This window comes from Opisthorchis viverrini (genome assembly GCF_000715545.1).
Source record: "Opisthorchis viverrini unplaced genomic scaffold opera_v5_387, whole genome shotgun sequence".
NCBI classification, from domain to species: domain Eukaryota; kingdom Metazoa; phylum Platyhelminthes; class Trematoda; order Opisthorchiida; family Opisthorchiidae; genus Opisthorchis; species Opisthorchis viverrini.
In genome coordinates this window covers 301604-315977 of record NW_008752044.1, presented here as the reverse complement: position 1 = coordinate 315977, position 14374 = coordinate 301604, and the positions used below count along the sequence as shown (strand labels likewise).

The 14374-nt window shown below is 42.4% G+C and overlaps 1 protein-coding gene across 1 annotated transcript in view; it reads right to left on the bottom strand.

Annotated features, from left to right (window-relative positions):
* Window positions 1-14374, bottom strand: part of T265_10602 (hypothetical protein) — a gene marked incomplete at both ends in the record, with an annotated part of 73215 nt that overhangs the window by 26603 nt on the left and 32238 nt on the right. Inside the window, one exon of the mRNA XM_009177022.1 lies at window positions 3334-3482. Within this exon, the coding sequence (XP_009175286.1) occupies window positions 3334-3482 (149 nt within the window). The remainder of the gene's footprint in view (window positions 1-3333; window positions 3483-14374) is intronic.

The following is a 14374-nucleotide window of genomic DNA, read 5'->3' as shown; positions in this document are numbered from 1 at the left end:
AATCCCCTAACATTAGGATTACGATTTTAAGGCCCGTGAAACAGGGGTTTTCAGTTCAAGCTAACCTGGTCCTGTGAACCATTGTTTCCGATGGAGTCTCGCAGGCCAAATAGCGTCGGAACGACCCAACGCCTATCTGAAAGAACTACAGACATTGCAGACTATCAAAGCAATTGGTGGGCCCACTTGGAGCCACCTGATTGATCGTTGCAGATCGCTGCGTTGATCCGGTTGAAGTTCCCAGCGGTAACTTTTGGCAGCCGAGTATCCTGAAGAGCATTTTACAAAAGTTTTCAAAGTGTTGTTCAAACTTCACGCCTAAGTAGCCATTATTTTGATTTAAATAACACCTTTTTTAGTCAGCCCAGTGCAGGCTTTTCTGTAGATATCCCTTAGGAATGCGCCCACTAGTCAAAAGTTTATCAACTACGGAGATCTGCGGTTCCAAACGTTTTACAGACAATCAGTACCTCAATTTATTCAGGACTGCTTTCTCCTATTCCACTCTCAAAAAATCCTTCACAAACAGCAACGTTTGCACGGAAACTTGCTTATTTGTAAACGTCCTACAAACTTACTTGATAAACATGCATGCACATATGCCTTAATTCTAGGCGAACTACTAACATTACAAATATTCATTTTCATAAGGTTTGACTGCCAAATAAAAATAGAATTGCGTATGGTAAGGAATGTGATTGCGATATTTGAATACCCTAGTCTGCCAAATCGAGTCAGGATCAAGGAAAACGTCATTATCTTTTTGGCAATCCATTTGAACCGGGTGTTTCTCGTGTAAGTTGTGTCAACAGATGCTGAGATTCTGAGAACCCAACTACACGGACGCTTTGTATCAACTACCCGTATTGCATTTCAAACCAAAGTCCTAGAGTTACGGTGCACATTTCAGGCTCGCGTTTTTGCACCAATTCACACCATTAAATTCGATGGCTTAGAGCTCCAAACTTCTGTTCTCCTCAAATTGAATTTTGATCCTGAAACACTAGGAACATTGTCTATCAGTTTGTCAGAATCAAGCAGGACATTAAGAGAGTCAGATCTAGTAGGAAGCCATTTTGATCAAGCCAGGTGTGGACTGTGGGAAGCGTCCTCCCTACTCACAAAGTTTACATCAAGAATGCAATCTGGAGAAATCTATCGAAGGATGAATCACTTGACACAATCTCGCTCACCATTTTTTGTCGATCATCCGAGCTGAACGCTGAATGACACTATAGCTTCGGAAGATGAGCACCTGAAACCCAGGATTTGGAGGTCAAAGGCGACATTCTTCAACCATTATGCTGCCATAGGCCGTATGTAGCGACCACAAAGCAATTCTACCAAAATCACGGTAAACAGTGACCGCGGACTGCGCTCACAATGTCACTCGATGAATCATTTCGGGGACAAGTGAAAAGTTGTACTACTGCACGGAATCGCGGTGCAAAACCCAGAAAACTGGACAATTCAATTAGCGCAATGATCGCTCGTGGGATTGTGGGGCGTTAGAGCATTTAAGCAAACGAAACACTTGAAAGAGATGTTGGGACTGGAATGCAAAGGTGACTCGTGGGGCATTTAAGCAAACAGAACACTTGAAAGAAATGTTGGGACTGGAATGCAAAGGTGACTCGATGCAGATTGTATTATCCCGATGTATGGAGCAAACCATTAGGTGCATTTATATGCTGAAAAGTGGTGATCCGCGAGAAATATTTTCAAACGCAAACGCAAGCACGTTTCGTGAACTAGGAAAAAACAGAACACAGAGCTGACCACGCCACTGGTCGTCCGCTCAAGGTCAAATGGCTAAATAAAAAGCCACTGGCCGGAAGGTGATAGGTACGAAACTCGCTACTGAAGTACCGTGTGATGCGCAACTCTGTTCATCCTCAATGAGGATGAAACGGCTGTACAGTGCTTCTCAACTTTTCAGTATAGCTTGACCTCTCTGACAAACCGAAGTCTCAGTACGAAATAAAACAGTCTAGTTCAAACTTGAGACTATCTGACAATAGTGGGAAAAGCAGTAATCTATACTAAAACGAAAAAGTAGGATCAGAATGCAACCGCGTGTTGTAATGTTAATACTACGACTGAACTTAACCAGAACAAAGAAGTATACCTTTAAGCGTTCCTTTTTTTCAAAATAAGTCTATTTTAAGCTCTTTGTAGAAAGCCAGTTTGTAAGTAGGTGCAATTTACAGTAACTTCGTGCTTTAGTCAGAGTGATGTCATGAACGCTAGACATTCATGTATACTTGGGCTTTCGTGCATCTGAAATGGCTTCACATTGTTAGTTAGTTCTGCGTCTTGTTCTCCCCTTCATGCTCCTAGTAGCCGATCAATCTCGTCCAATGCGCATAAACATTACAACATGGATGCCTTATAAAGCAAAAACCTCACTAGGGATCTCTCAACCAGTTTCACTCAAATGGACATAGATCGGGGGCCATCAGAATCTATGGATTTTACTAAGCAGTAATTTTTTCCCATTTTTTTAAGGATTCATCGGTTCCAATTAGCTGATGTGTAATTTTGAGTTGTCTTTCCTATTTTCATTTCCCTACTACAGGAGTATCCAAACTAGATCCCTGTCTTGCGCAAAGACTTATTCAAATCGCAGACCAGATCCCTGTTTGCGCAAAGCCTTATTCAATTCGCAGACCAACTGGGGAATAAAGCTGCTTGGAAACCCCTGTTTGACGTTTAATCCTAAATGTACGCACCAATACACACCATTAATTGTTAGGAAATACGCAATTTCTACGGAAATTTTGTTTGAACAGCAACTGACGTACAAGAAACGGTCGTCGACACATCGTTCAGAATCTACATAACTCCTTTCTGGTCACACCAACTGACGTCAAACGAGCATTGGACACATCTGGAACCCTGTGAAACTCAAGGGAAGAAGTCGGTTTTGGCTTCGGTTGTCTTTAGCTGTTATGCAATTGAATGGCTTTAGTAGCAGATAGTAGATTTTCATGCGCACAGCGCATGACATGATGGAACATCTACGATAGATTAAGGACATAACAGGCGAGCGCGATATCTGTTCCGTTTCCAAGCCACACATTTGTTCACATTACACTTAAAAGATCACTGGTTGTCCGTAAAACGAGTCCCCAACGAATACGACTGGACTACCCTCATCTAATATGGTTATTCTCTTTCTAAGCCATCATAGGGATGGAAACATGTAGCTGAGTTATTCAGTTTAACACAAGGGAATACATACAACGGAGATGAAGTAACTTAGTCCACCGAATGAAACGGCCTGAAACCGCAATTCGTGAACTAACTTTCCCGTATAAACATTTAACTTACTCGATGAAGCAGTAGAAAAAATATGGGTTGAACGGTGAAGTATAATATCTTGCTTATTGTGTAGGGTATGACACGATCGTATTCTTCGGGGGATTTCACAACTTCCGTGGCCCGGAAAACCGCGAAGACGATGGCCATTGCGGCAAAAACTGTAGAAGCGGGAAGAGTAGATGAACACAAGTTTGTTGATATATTCATTGAAACAGCAGATATAAACATTCTAGAGTTAAACTCCCTAGTATAGGTAGGCATGGAAGGGTACGTTGTTAACAGTTTTGAGCAACTCAAACAAGTTTTCTCCATGTATTCTAGTTGTGTACATTTATCATTGTCATCGTTATCGCAAACTATTTTAATTTCGAAGATCACAAACTAGAAATGGGATGATTATGAGTCTGTCAGTGGTTCGGATATTTCGATCTATGAAAAATGGAAAAGATCTTAATGCGTTCGGATAGCTTTTGTCCAGTTTTGTCATGGGGCTGTAATCTATTAGGTCGATGTAAGTAGTCCTAAGTGATTGTTGAAAACATTTCGCTTTCGGTGAGGCAGATCACATGATTGGTCCGGGGATGGTCGCGTGGAACTCGTGCTGACAACACCAGACGGTTCAATCAAAGTCGTCATTCGGGTCACTGGGTTAGCTTCAGGGATGCACGGTCAACCGTTTAGAGGTGATGGTTTTGGCGTGTCTAGCGTGCGCTGATGCAGTGGAAACACGCTCGCCGCACAAGTCAGACGTTCAGTGTTCAAGTCCCAGCTAGGCAAAGACCATGCACTGCTGATGAATCCTAACAATAGTGCAACGCGGATCAAGTGATTCCTCTCCCTAGGTTGAAATCACCGGATCAGGAAGAGCACTTTCGACGTAAATAAAAAGTTCAAGGTCAATAACTGGGCAAATGTGGTTGGCAACAGTCTAGCAAAGAGACTTCCTCCAGGATAATATGATCAAGTAGTCACCCTGGGCGGAATTCATATAGACGTAGCAATAGAGGAGAATGTCGGTAGCTCAGGTAGCGTAGATGGTCGTTGGCTTGTTCGCTGAGCTGGGCAATTTGGTTGCAAACGTTTCATCACCAATCGAGGTGACATCATCAGTGCGTAGTTGTGCGTAGCGGTGGGTTAGTGGTTGTGCGTTCAGTAGTGTTACGTGTGTGTTGATATACGTGCTGGTAGCCGGGGATGACCGGGATTAGTTATTCTGTCGGGCGGTTCCATTGGTTGTTCTTTTATCCCGTGTCCTCATTCGCCGATGCCCACGTGACCCTTGTACATGGCATCCCTCGCCGTCGTAGTCTGGTCGGTGTTGGAGTGACCTTTGTCCTTCCGAGTTCCGGTTGTGACCTTTATTGATTTGACTCCGAGGAGTTCATTGTTTCTTCGTTTGTTAATCCATTATTTGGTCCCCCTTGAGTGTTTTGGTTGCGAAAGAGAGAAGAGAATTTCTGGAAGCATGGTACTCTACGGCAGGTTCAATCCACCGGTGCATCGAACTGGATCCAATTTACGCACCTCTACGTGCGAGCGATCATCATCGATTGGTGACGAAACGTTTTCAACCAAATTGCCCAGCTCAGCGAACAAGCCAACGACCATAGACGTAGCAATCTTTAACGCAAAAATGTTCTATGTGCTCTGAGTACGTTAGGCTCCGTATTTCGGCTACTGGTCAATCTCGTCTCAGGGTCGTGTTGCTCACCGAAGAGTTTCACGGCTCCAGACACATCTACTATGACGCTGTGTGAAGCACCTTGGAGGCAGAATCCCTGTACTAACATTTGTTAATCCTAGGATGCACTTTAGGACAGCTCAGCCCTGTTCTCCTCCTGAATAACCGAATCGTATAAGGTCAACAGCTCTTGCCTACTTCTTTTGTTCAGGAGAATTCACCTGGTTGCGGATCTACTACACTGGTTCCCGAGCGTGCCTTACTCGATAAGATCTTGTCACATGGACGGTAAATTTATCGTCAGAAAAGAACCCACCAGTTCCCTACCTAAAACTGTCATGTAGTGGACCAGTAGTTTTCTGCGAGAACGCAAACATTTAATATCACTTTTGGTTGCAATACGTGAAAGAACGTAATTTGGACAACTATTTTCGCAAGAAATTACAGGGTTGTTTCACCTTACCAGTTCTCACACTACTGACAAAATCTGGCAAAATGGTCATCATTTTATGGTGAGAAATTTATTGTTTGTTCTGGCATCAAGTGAGACGATGGATGAAGTTGACAGAGGAATTCGGAAGACCATCCGTTGGTCTACTTGAAGCAGTCCTCAATCGTTCAGCTGTAACACCCTTTCGGTGCGTAGCTGCCATGCCACTCAAAGGAAGCACGAGGGCTGGGATACTGCCAGGTTGCCAAAACCTAGACAGGGGTAGCCGAGAGGCAGAGGTCGGGTTCGAACCACGGACCTTCCGGTCAGTAAATTCCCGCCCTAACCACTTGATCCATCTCGCCCCCGCGTCAAGGAAAAACGAAGTTATTCAACAACAAACCGCTCAGGAAATACTCTTATGGAAATTTATATCATTTCCGGAGTCCGCAGAATCGGGGGAGTCTGATTTTAAGAGCTCCAGATAAAGGAAATCAACTTATTGCTCAAAAGGGCTATTCACGACCTGCGTAAGATGCAATTTGTGGCACTGCTCCAACCATTCTGCAAGCTACAACGGAATAGCACGGGTGGAGGTGGAGCTTCGAAGTTCGACGAACCAAATTAAACGAATAATTTCAGTAGTCGACGTCAAATTCATCGGGGAAATGTGAACAAACTACTTGAAGTGGTAAAGGTAATCAGCCCGTGGGATCTTACTAGTTCTGCTATTTTATTACTAAAATCAACACGCTTATTTATCAAGCACTTAGCATATCGCTTATGAATAGTGGATTACAAAGAGATAAATGCTGATTTGTCGCGGAAGCCGCATACTAATTAGCTGAGGGAGGAGCTTTCCGGGGTTGTGTCTGGGCAATTTGTATCTTTCCCAAACATTCATGGTAGATCCGCTGGTAGATCCCCATGTCATTTACGTGGGAGTAGCAGTGTCCAACATTCTCGTAACAAAACATGACGGTAACAAGACGCTTAGGTGATCTTTTGTTTTTTTGTTTCAGTTGGCCCTAGTCCCAAGATGCAAGTAGTACTACCTTATCACTGTTGTGATTACCGATGAGATACACCAAAAGGTCCGAAAATGCGGTGATCAACAGTACCACGTTTACTATATACGTCGGAAAACAGCGTATGCAAACTTCCCTGCTACCCACTGCCCTGTCTGTACGCGTCGAAGCTCGTCAAAATAATGGGGCCCATGCATACTCCACTTGTTGGACCATAGTCACACGCGGACATTCACCCCCGCCATCATCGCTTCACGTTCTGCTGGAATCGTGGTACGAGAATATCTACGAAGGAAATCCCAGTTCCACTAAAGTCTGCTTGAGTGTGAATAGAGGGTCAGTGGAGTTAAATGTGTGTATTAGAGTGGAGAAGCAATCTAAATGCACATAGCGGGGAGTCTAGATATTCAGGTTGCGCCTATTTCGGTTTTGATGGCACCCGTGCGTAGGAAACTTGGAAAAGATTGGAGGAACTGGGTTTGTTTACATACGACTTCCACACACGACTTGGAACATTGCCCTGTGTGCTCATGAACAGTTCGCGAAATCGGTACCTGTAGTGACCATCGACGCACGTGAGAATTTTGTTGAAAAGTGTATGAGGCTTGGAGATCTAGATAACAGCTGTCTGAAAATAGGCGTTTTCTGCTTCACACAGATGGCTCAGAGAGGCGCGCTCAAAACTGATGGAACACTGGTGGGACACGATTATTATCAGTATGAGAAGTTGTTAAATCCTAATCAAACAACGCCTCAAAAAGTGAACAGGCTACGAATCCTAATGTTTCAATGAGAGTTGGTGAGCTGTTTAATTTTCCAATTGTTTTTACAGGACTATCTGACCGGTTTCGAATGTGTCATAGGTTCATAGGCTTTCTTACCAGTGGCTGTATCGCTGACAAAAGTGGGGTATTTAAAACATCCGTCGCGAAAGGGCATCGATCTCGTACTTGTGTAATGAGGCACTTTTTGTCAAGAATTTATATCAAGGGACCATCAGTGTCACGTGGTAAGCGCGTAGACACAGCGTGTAGTTTTATGATTGGGGTGAATACGTAAACAAACTTTCGCGCCAAACGGCAGAAAAACGGAGCAAAGCGAAATTTCAGTTTTAATGATCGTGAAAAAAACCTATTTTCACCTGTCCCAAAGGTTCTCTCTAAATGGGGATGACTGTAAGTCAGTGAAATGGAGAGTGAAATGGTACAAACTGAAGACGGAGAGGTTTCCATGTTGTCTTATGCAAATTTCTTTGATTTACGTACAACCTGTCATCTAATCCATGATCTTCAAATCAGATAAAGTAAGTAGTATAATAAGTACAATGGATAACAGCCATTACAACGGTTTCTCAGGAGTGTGGAACTTACAAATAGAACAGACTCTTCTCGAAAGTTTACAAAAGTAAGTTTTAATGGAAAAAAAAACCTATTTTCACCTGTCCCAAAGGTTCTCTCTAAATGGGGATGACTGTAAGTCAGTGAAATGGAGAGTGAAATGGTACAAACTGAAGACGGAGAGGTTTCCATGTTGTCTTATGCAAATTTCTTTGATTTACGTACAACCTGTCATCTAATCCATGATCTTCAAATCAGATAAAGTAAGTAGTATAATAAGTACAATGGATAACAGCCATTACAACGGTTTCTCAGGAGTGTGGAACTTACAAATAGAACAGACTCTTCTCGAAAGTTTACAAAAGTAATCGTAGTTAGGCGTGATCGATATCTACGCCGGGAGAGTCACCCGAGACTAAATTTTTCTACGGTAATCACTCCCGAAAGCGCATCTAATGAAGGTTGATAAGCGTCGATCATCACGTTGAATATACCGAGAAATTTTGAATGAAAATCTTACGTACCTTGTTAGCTGTTTAAAAGAGATACGTTTTGAGGAGTCTGAGCGTCCCTTGGGAACATGTGGCAGAACATTATGTAGTGAACCGTTTAGAACTAGGAGTAGGATATGCTTGATAACTTTCCGTTTTCCCAACTGTGTCAGTAGTGTGCGGCTCAAAGGTCTATTTCTGTACATTTGTCCCGACCATAATCGCATTCTATGTGGTGTGACATAATGGCAAGTAGAAGTACGGCGCTCCCACAAGGAGACCGTTTATTTATGAGTGGTAATCATATCCACTTAGATAGATACCTAGAAATTTGCGATCACGTTGGTGAGGGAACCATCGGGGGTATGAAGATAAAATAATTTACCGCAAAATTGATAAAAAAAATTGTACAAAAAACTCGGCGGGTTAAAGGTTTACGTTTTTTTTTGAGGAAGCCGAGGTCAAACAAAGGCTCTTAATTCCTGTGAGCAGACCGAGGTCGGGAATTCATATTTTATTGAAAGAAAGAGTATAGATTCAAATATTCAACGTTTCGAGAAGGCAAACTTGAAACGCACAAAAATCAGTCGATTGCTGCTTATGTCACAGGTTACTGGAAGAATTTACACCAGAGCAACACATATTCAGTGAGCTAGGAACTGAAAAATTGAGCTCTCTCGTTGGTTTTATTCGGCTCCCGAAAATATACGAATAACTCCTGGTCGACTGGGTGAAATTAGATTTACTCGAACCGCTGCGGTACTAATTAAGTCCAAAACATGACAAAGGCATAAAATTCTGTCTTGATTACAAAGCGCTTGTTTGACGATAAACTAGTTCACGTGTTCCTTGTCTGTACGAAGTAATTTAATGGTTTTGCAACGAAACCTGTATTCGAGTTGAGCCGTTGGCTGAGCAATAAAAAATTTGAACTTTCTGTCATTAATTGGTAACTTTCTTGGTATATATACAGTTCATGAACAAAGTGTGGCTACGACCCAAGGAAACATACGCACAACTCACGTGGACTACGTGCGATAGCTCATATGTGATCCCGTTCAATTTTGTTCGGCATGTCAGTCAACCTTACCTGAACAGCACATCACGTGACCAGTTTCAAATTGTGTTCAGGATTCAGGAGACCCAATGCCGATGAGAACTAGTCAGAAGAGAGCCTTTTAGTGATGGAGTAACTGAACCAAACTCCACTGGTACTCGAAACTTTTCAGGAAAATAAACTCGTAAAGCTTCTGATGACGCGATTTTTGACCTTAAACAAGAGTGGGAGGATTGCTAACGAAACCACTTATTTCTCAACACTGTTCAAATTTGAGCAAAACGGGTACCAGCATCATTATTCAATAAAACAGGATTCGGGATGCACGACAGAAACTCGTTTCTGATGTTCCTAAGCGCTAAGTTACTATGAGTTCAGCGCCAACTATGTTTGCAAAGACGACTTCTTGGCCACTCACGGTTACTTCAACCTCTCCAGATATAATTCAGAATCGCTTGGTATCTCGTGTGTTTTGTCCAAGGGAGACAGGGGAGAGTTTATACAACAAGAAATCAATCGGATTGCAGATACACTCAAACGTACATCGACTGCAGCATTCCACTCAGTGGGTCAAATCAATACCGACCCACCAGGGGATGAGAGAGGTGGATATGCATTTCTCTTGATGTCGTAAACTGGAGAACCTGATACCGGATTATCTGTAAGTAGTAGCTTTGTAGGATCTTCAAAAAGGAAACGGGAGCCTAGAATTTCGCTCTCGTCAAAACCCAGGAGCAGTTCACATCCTGGATTACCAGGTTTCCGTGTAAAGCACGTCAGCCAATGAAAATTAGGTTCATTCAACTCACTTATCTGAAAAGACGAATGGGTTAACAAGTGCAAGACTCTATCTGGCCAGACACCTTTAACGTCTACTCAGCCTAGTGTGGCTATCACACCAATGCACACCAGGTGCATCAGAACTCACATTTTTATGGGAACGCGTGAGGATAACTGGATAACTGACTTCCCTACTTCAAAGGTGCGGCGTAATAATATGCCGTAGGTATGAAGTTTGGAAGCAAAAGAAGGCATGTATAAAAGCAAAATCACAGTTGTAGCTGTGCAAGACCTTTTGGAGCAAATTATGTGGACAAAGATATACAAAACCTATAACCAAAAATTTGTCCAAAAATATGCTAGGGCGCCGTAGGTTTGTTTGAAAAGAAAAGATCACTGAGCATGAGTCTGCTCGCTGACACACTGTTCTATCAGCATACAATACACGGTAGAACTTATGTTTATCAATTTTCGTCGGAAAAGCCAAAGCAAAGCTCATGAATTCTAAAGGGGTTACTGCCTGTTTCATGGTTGAATACTCTGTACTTCGTTAGAGAACGTGGAAATAATCAGAAGTGGCGGTATTCTGTCGAGTAAAATAATTCCAAATGTAGACAACAGTTCTGGTGACTGGACACAGGACACGGCTATCTAGTCTATCGGGATTTCGTAGCCTGTAACGTAATTCGCATTTCAACGTGCACCGTGCATTGTTCACTCTGCGCCGTGTGAACTGGCTTTTTTTTGAAGCCTCATCACCTAACTGGTCCAACCAAACATCTTTTACGCCACCTGGTTTTGCAAAATTGCGATGGTATCCCAAATTTTGGATAATCAGGATGATGCTTGTCGGGGTCAGGTGGGTTTCACAAGATGTTGTTTTTTCCATATAAGCCACATCAAAATAAAAATGGAGTCATTGTTCAGTTACTGAGTTTATATTTCAGTTCAACTAGAAAGCTGACACATGAGTCCAACTGTTGGAAATCCATGTTGCACAGCAGCCTTCAGTAGCTCGACCAATAGAAAATTTGAAGGGTTTGATTAGACATTTAGTTACGTAAAAGTCATAGATAATTGACTATTTCCTGGAACACTATAAGAGATAATATTTGGCAAAAATAACGACGGAAGCAATTGCTCACAGAATGGAATGAATTCAGTAATACTTTCCCACCAGACCACACTACTCGTATGCCTCATGAAACGCTTTCGCCAATCCACGACGGTTATCTTCTTGGAGCTCACCAGTTAGGTTTAGACCCGTCACCGTTATCTCAAACACCAGGTTACACGCATTTGATGAAATATGCTCATTTGCAAACTAAGTTGTAAACAAAACTTTACTAGGCTCTAGCTAATCTCACATCATACGAATTGAAAAACGACGCGGCCGTTATGCAGCGCGCTTAGTCGGAACACACCAACCTACTCTGAAAATATATCTAGTCCGACTATTCAGTAGTATGTTTGAATACTTACGGGTATACGCATGAACCAATCAAATTAGCATGAGACACGTGATGTGGCCATAATAAGTTGTGTAGGACTGAATGCTTCACAAGAGCGTCAAGTGTCTTTCACTCTTGGTTATTGAAATGCAGCGGTCTGGCTTCCTTCTCGCCGGATTTTCCTTCCCTCTTTACTCTGTGATTCCCACCTTCATTACCTCAATTGCGCAACGACATTCACCCGCATGTCTCCCCGAGGTTAGCGAGATGTTCGTAGTAATGATGAAATCTGTGATGAAAAATTCAGCCTATCCAACAAACAAGTAATTTTAACCAGTAATCAGAATTTTCGTGATCGAAAGTATGAATGGGTATAATATCATGAGCAAATCAGGGAACACAACTTGAAGGAACTACATATTCAATGCCGTTATCTGTAAACGCGTTACCCAGAATAAAAAGACGGCCCTATTTGCCGTGCGGAACTTGTTTTTCGAAACACATAGAGACGCGAGGCTGCTTTCAGCCACAGAAACGTCTTCCTTACTTTAAGTTATTCCATTTGCTATTTTATTCTTATCGAGCATCGAGTTTAGGCATGTTTTAGCAATTGTTCCACTCGCGCACTGAGCTAACATTACCCTCCGCCCAGCATTATTTCTACATCTCAAAACAAGAAATCCTTTCCATCCTCGAGCATTTTAACTGAGACAGATTGCTATGATCGTTGATTTGCTTGGCCTCTTTATTGAAATTTAGGGCGCATCCTCAATTTCACACACATAACCTGATTAGATAAGGCCTTCGGTAGTCCTGTTATTGTTGCTCCCTGATTCCATCGGACTCTTGAGGTAGTAACCTGGTAGATGAGTCTCTAACTAGCGGTTTTGTCCTATTTCGTTTGATTTCGGCGTCCCCGGTTCTCATTTCCGAGTATTTTACTTTGAGTTTCATCTTGTTCAACCCGCGACACAAACTACTGACCGGGTAATTCTGAGAACAAATCCCCATGCGGTCGATAATGGAAAAATGTGGGATCAGAGCTTCGGTCCAACTTATGCAACTACGATGTAGTTGTCAAATTATCCCTTCAAGGGAAAATTTTTCACATCGAATTTCCAGACTTCTAACTAGCAGATAATCTACCAGGATAATGAAGATTTAGGAAAAAATGTTTGGCGGCTGTAAGATATTCATATCTCCTGAAAAACCTCTTTTCAAGGGTTTAACTCGCTGCAACCTCATTATTCGATGGGAAACAGAGGTTGTGTCTAACAGCCCAACCTGGTCCTTTTTAATCTACTATCGGTTCTCATGCAACATTGTGGATAAAGACCGGTTTGCGCGTTTGATCTTAATCGGCAGTACATGGAATTGGGGCGATTTCCTTCAGGTTTGTAGATCATAAGTTAGAATGGGGCATTTTTGCATGCAAGAAGAACGCGTGAGTGTAATAGAATTGCACGTGCCGTACAAAATTCAACACTGAGCGCTAGTTTCCAACAAAACCACGCGGTTTGTGTTGAGACACACGGCATTCTACTTGCAGAAAGTATTGAATCAAAATATATGTCAGTCTTGAAAGCTATTTCCTATTGATTTTTGTCCCGCTGTTGCGTGTTCTTCATTCTGGGCAGCTAGACCCACTGGAGTCGAAGAGAAGCTTGTTAAAGAGAAGGCGAGCTCCGTGTTGAGTAGGATATTCTCCTGAAAGCCTTCTTGCATGACCCTTCTGTGTATTTCGGGGCATTGCCATTTTCCACAGAAAAGCTATAGAGAGCTGCAAACATGTTTCTGATCAGTCCGATGCTTAGTCTGTCGATTCGAGGGCATATTTCGTTCCCTAATGGTGACAGACAAATGTGGTCGTTTGGGTACCGAAGCAACCTAAAGTTATAATTAAAAACTACAATACATTTGGTTTGATACCGCCAAGTGCCACATGGCAAACTGATACTATCGAGAGTCAACAAACTGTTTTGAACAAAGAACATTAGAATTCATCTACAATGAGGTCAACGTTCGTCGACGAAGACGACTCTGGTGCTACATGGTGGTGTCACTGAACCAAACTAGTTGATACATTGCTATACAACGTTGTTTTCCGACACTTTGAGTAAAATAACAAGACTGTTTTGCAAAGGTATTGTTTGTAATGTTTGTGCGGAATTCTTGGTAATCAATCAGTTGACGTCAGCGGTGTGCTGATTCATCCAGTGCTTACTTCGCACAGCTTAGTAAGAGGGGCAAATAAAATCTCCTTACATGATATGGTCAGAACCAGAGCACAGCATATAGAGGTATTTAATTAATTCGATGGCTACGTAACGACTCATGCGTGTTCATTTCACACCATAGGTGCCCACTTTTCAAGTTGAAAGGACGTTGGTAGTGGACAATGAGCCACTTCCAATTGAGCGCATTAGAAGACTCCAAAACAGACTTGCTCTGTTTACTTGCCCCTTGTTTTGGTGTTCTGCCGGTTTCATGGACAACACTATAGTACACAAGCAAAGTTTATTCCAGTTAAGTCGGTCACAATCGAATGAAGTGACCATTGCTCATCAACAAACCACTAACAATGACCTTTCTAACAGTACTTCACAACAGCTTCTATTTTTAAGGCCTTGTTTGCCGACCCGCAGTTAGAATTACGCTATATGGCTATTTATACAATCATTTACCTCAGAGGTTTGGAAAAAACACGTTTTTTGTGCGCACTTTCGCAGATATCAGGTGATCAACCTCTGAAATAAATGTACCATTCGATCAGGCGAAGCGCACGAACCGTTCTT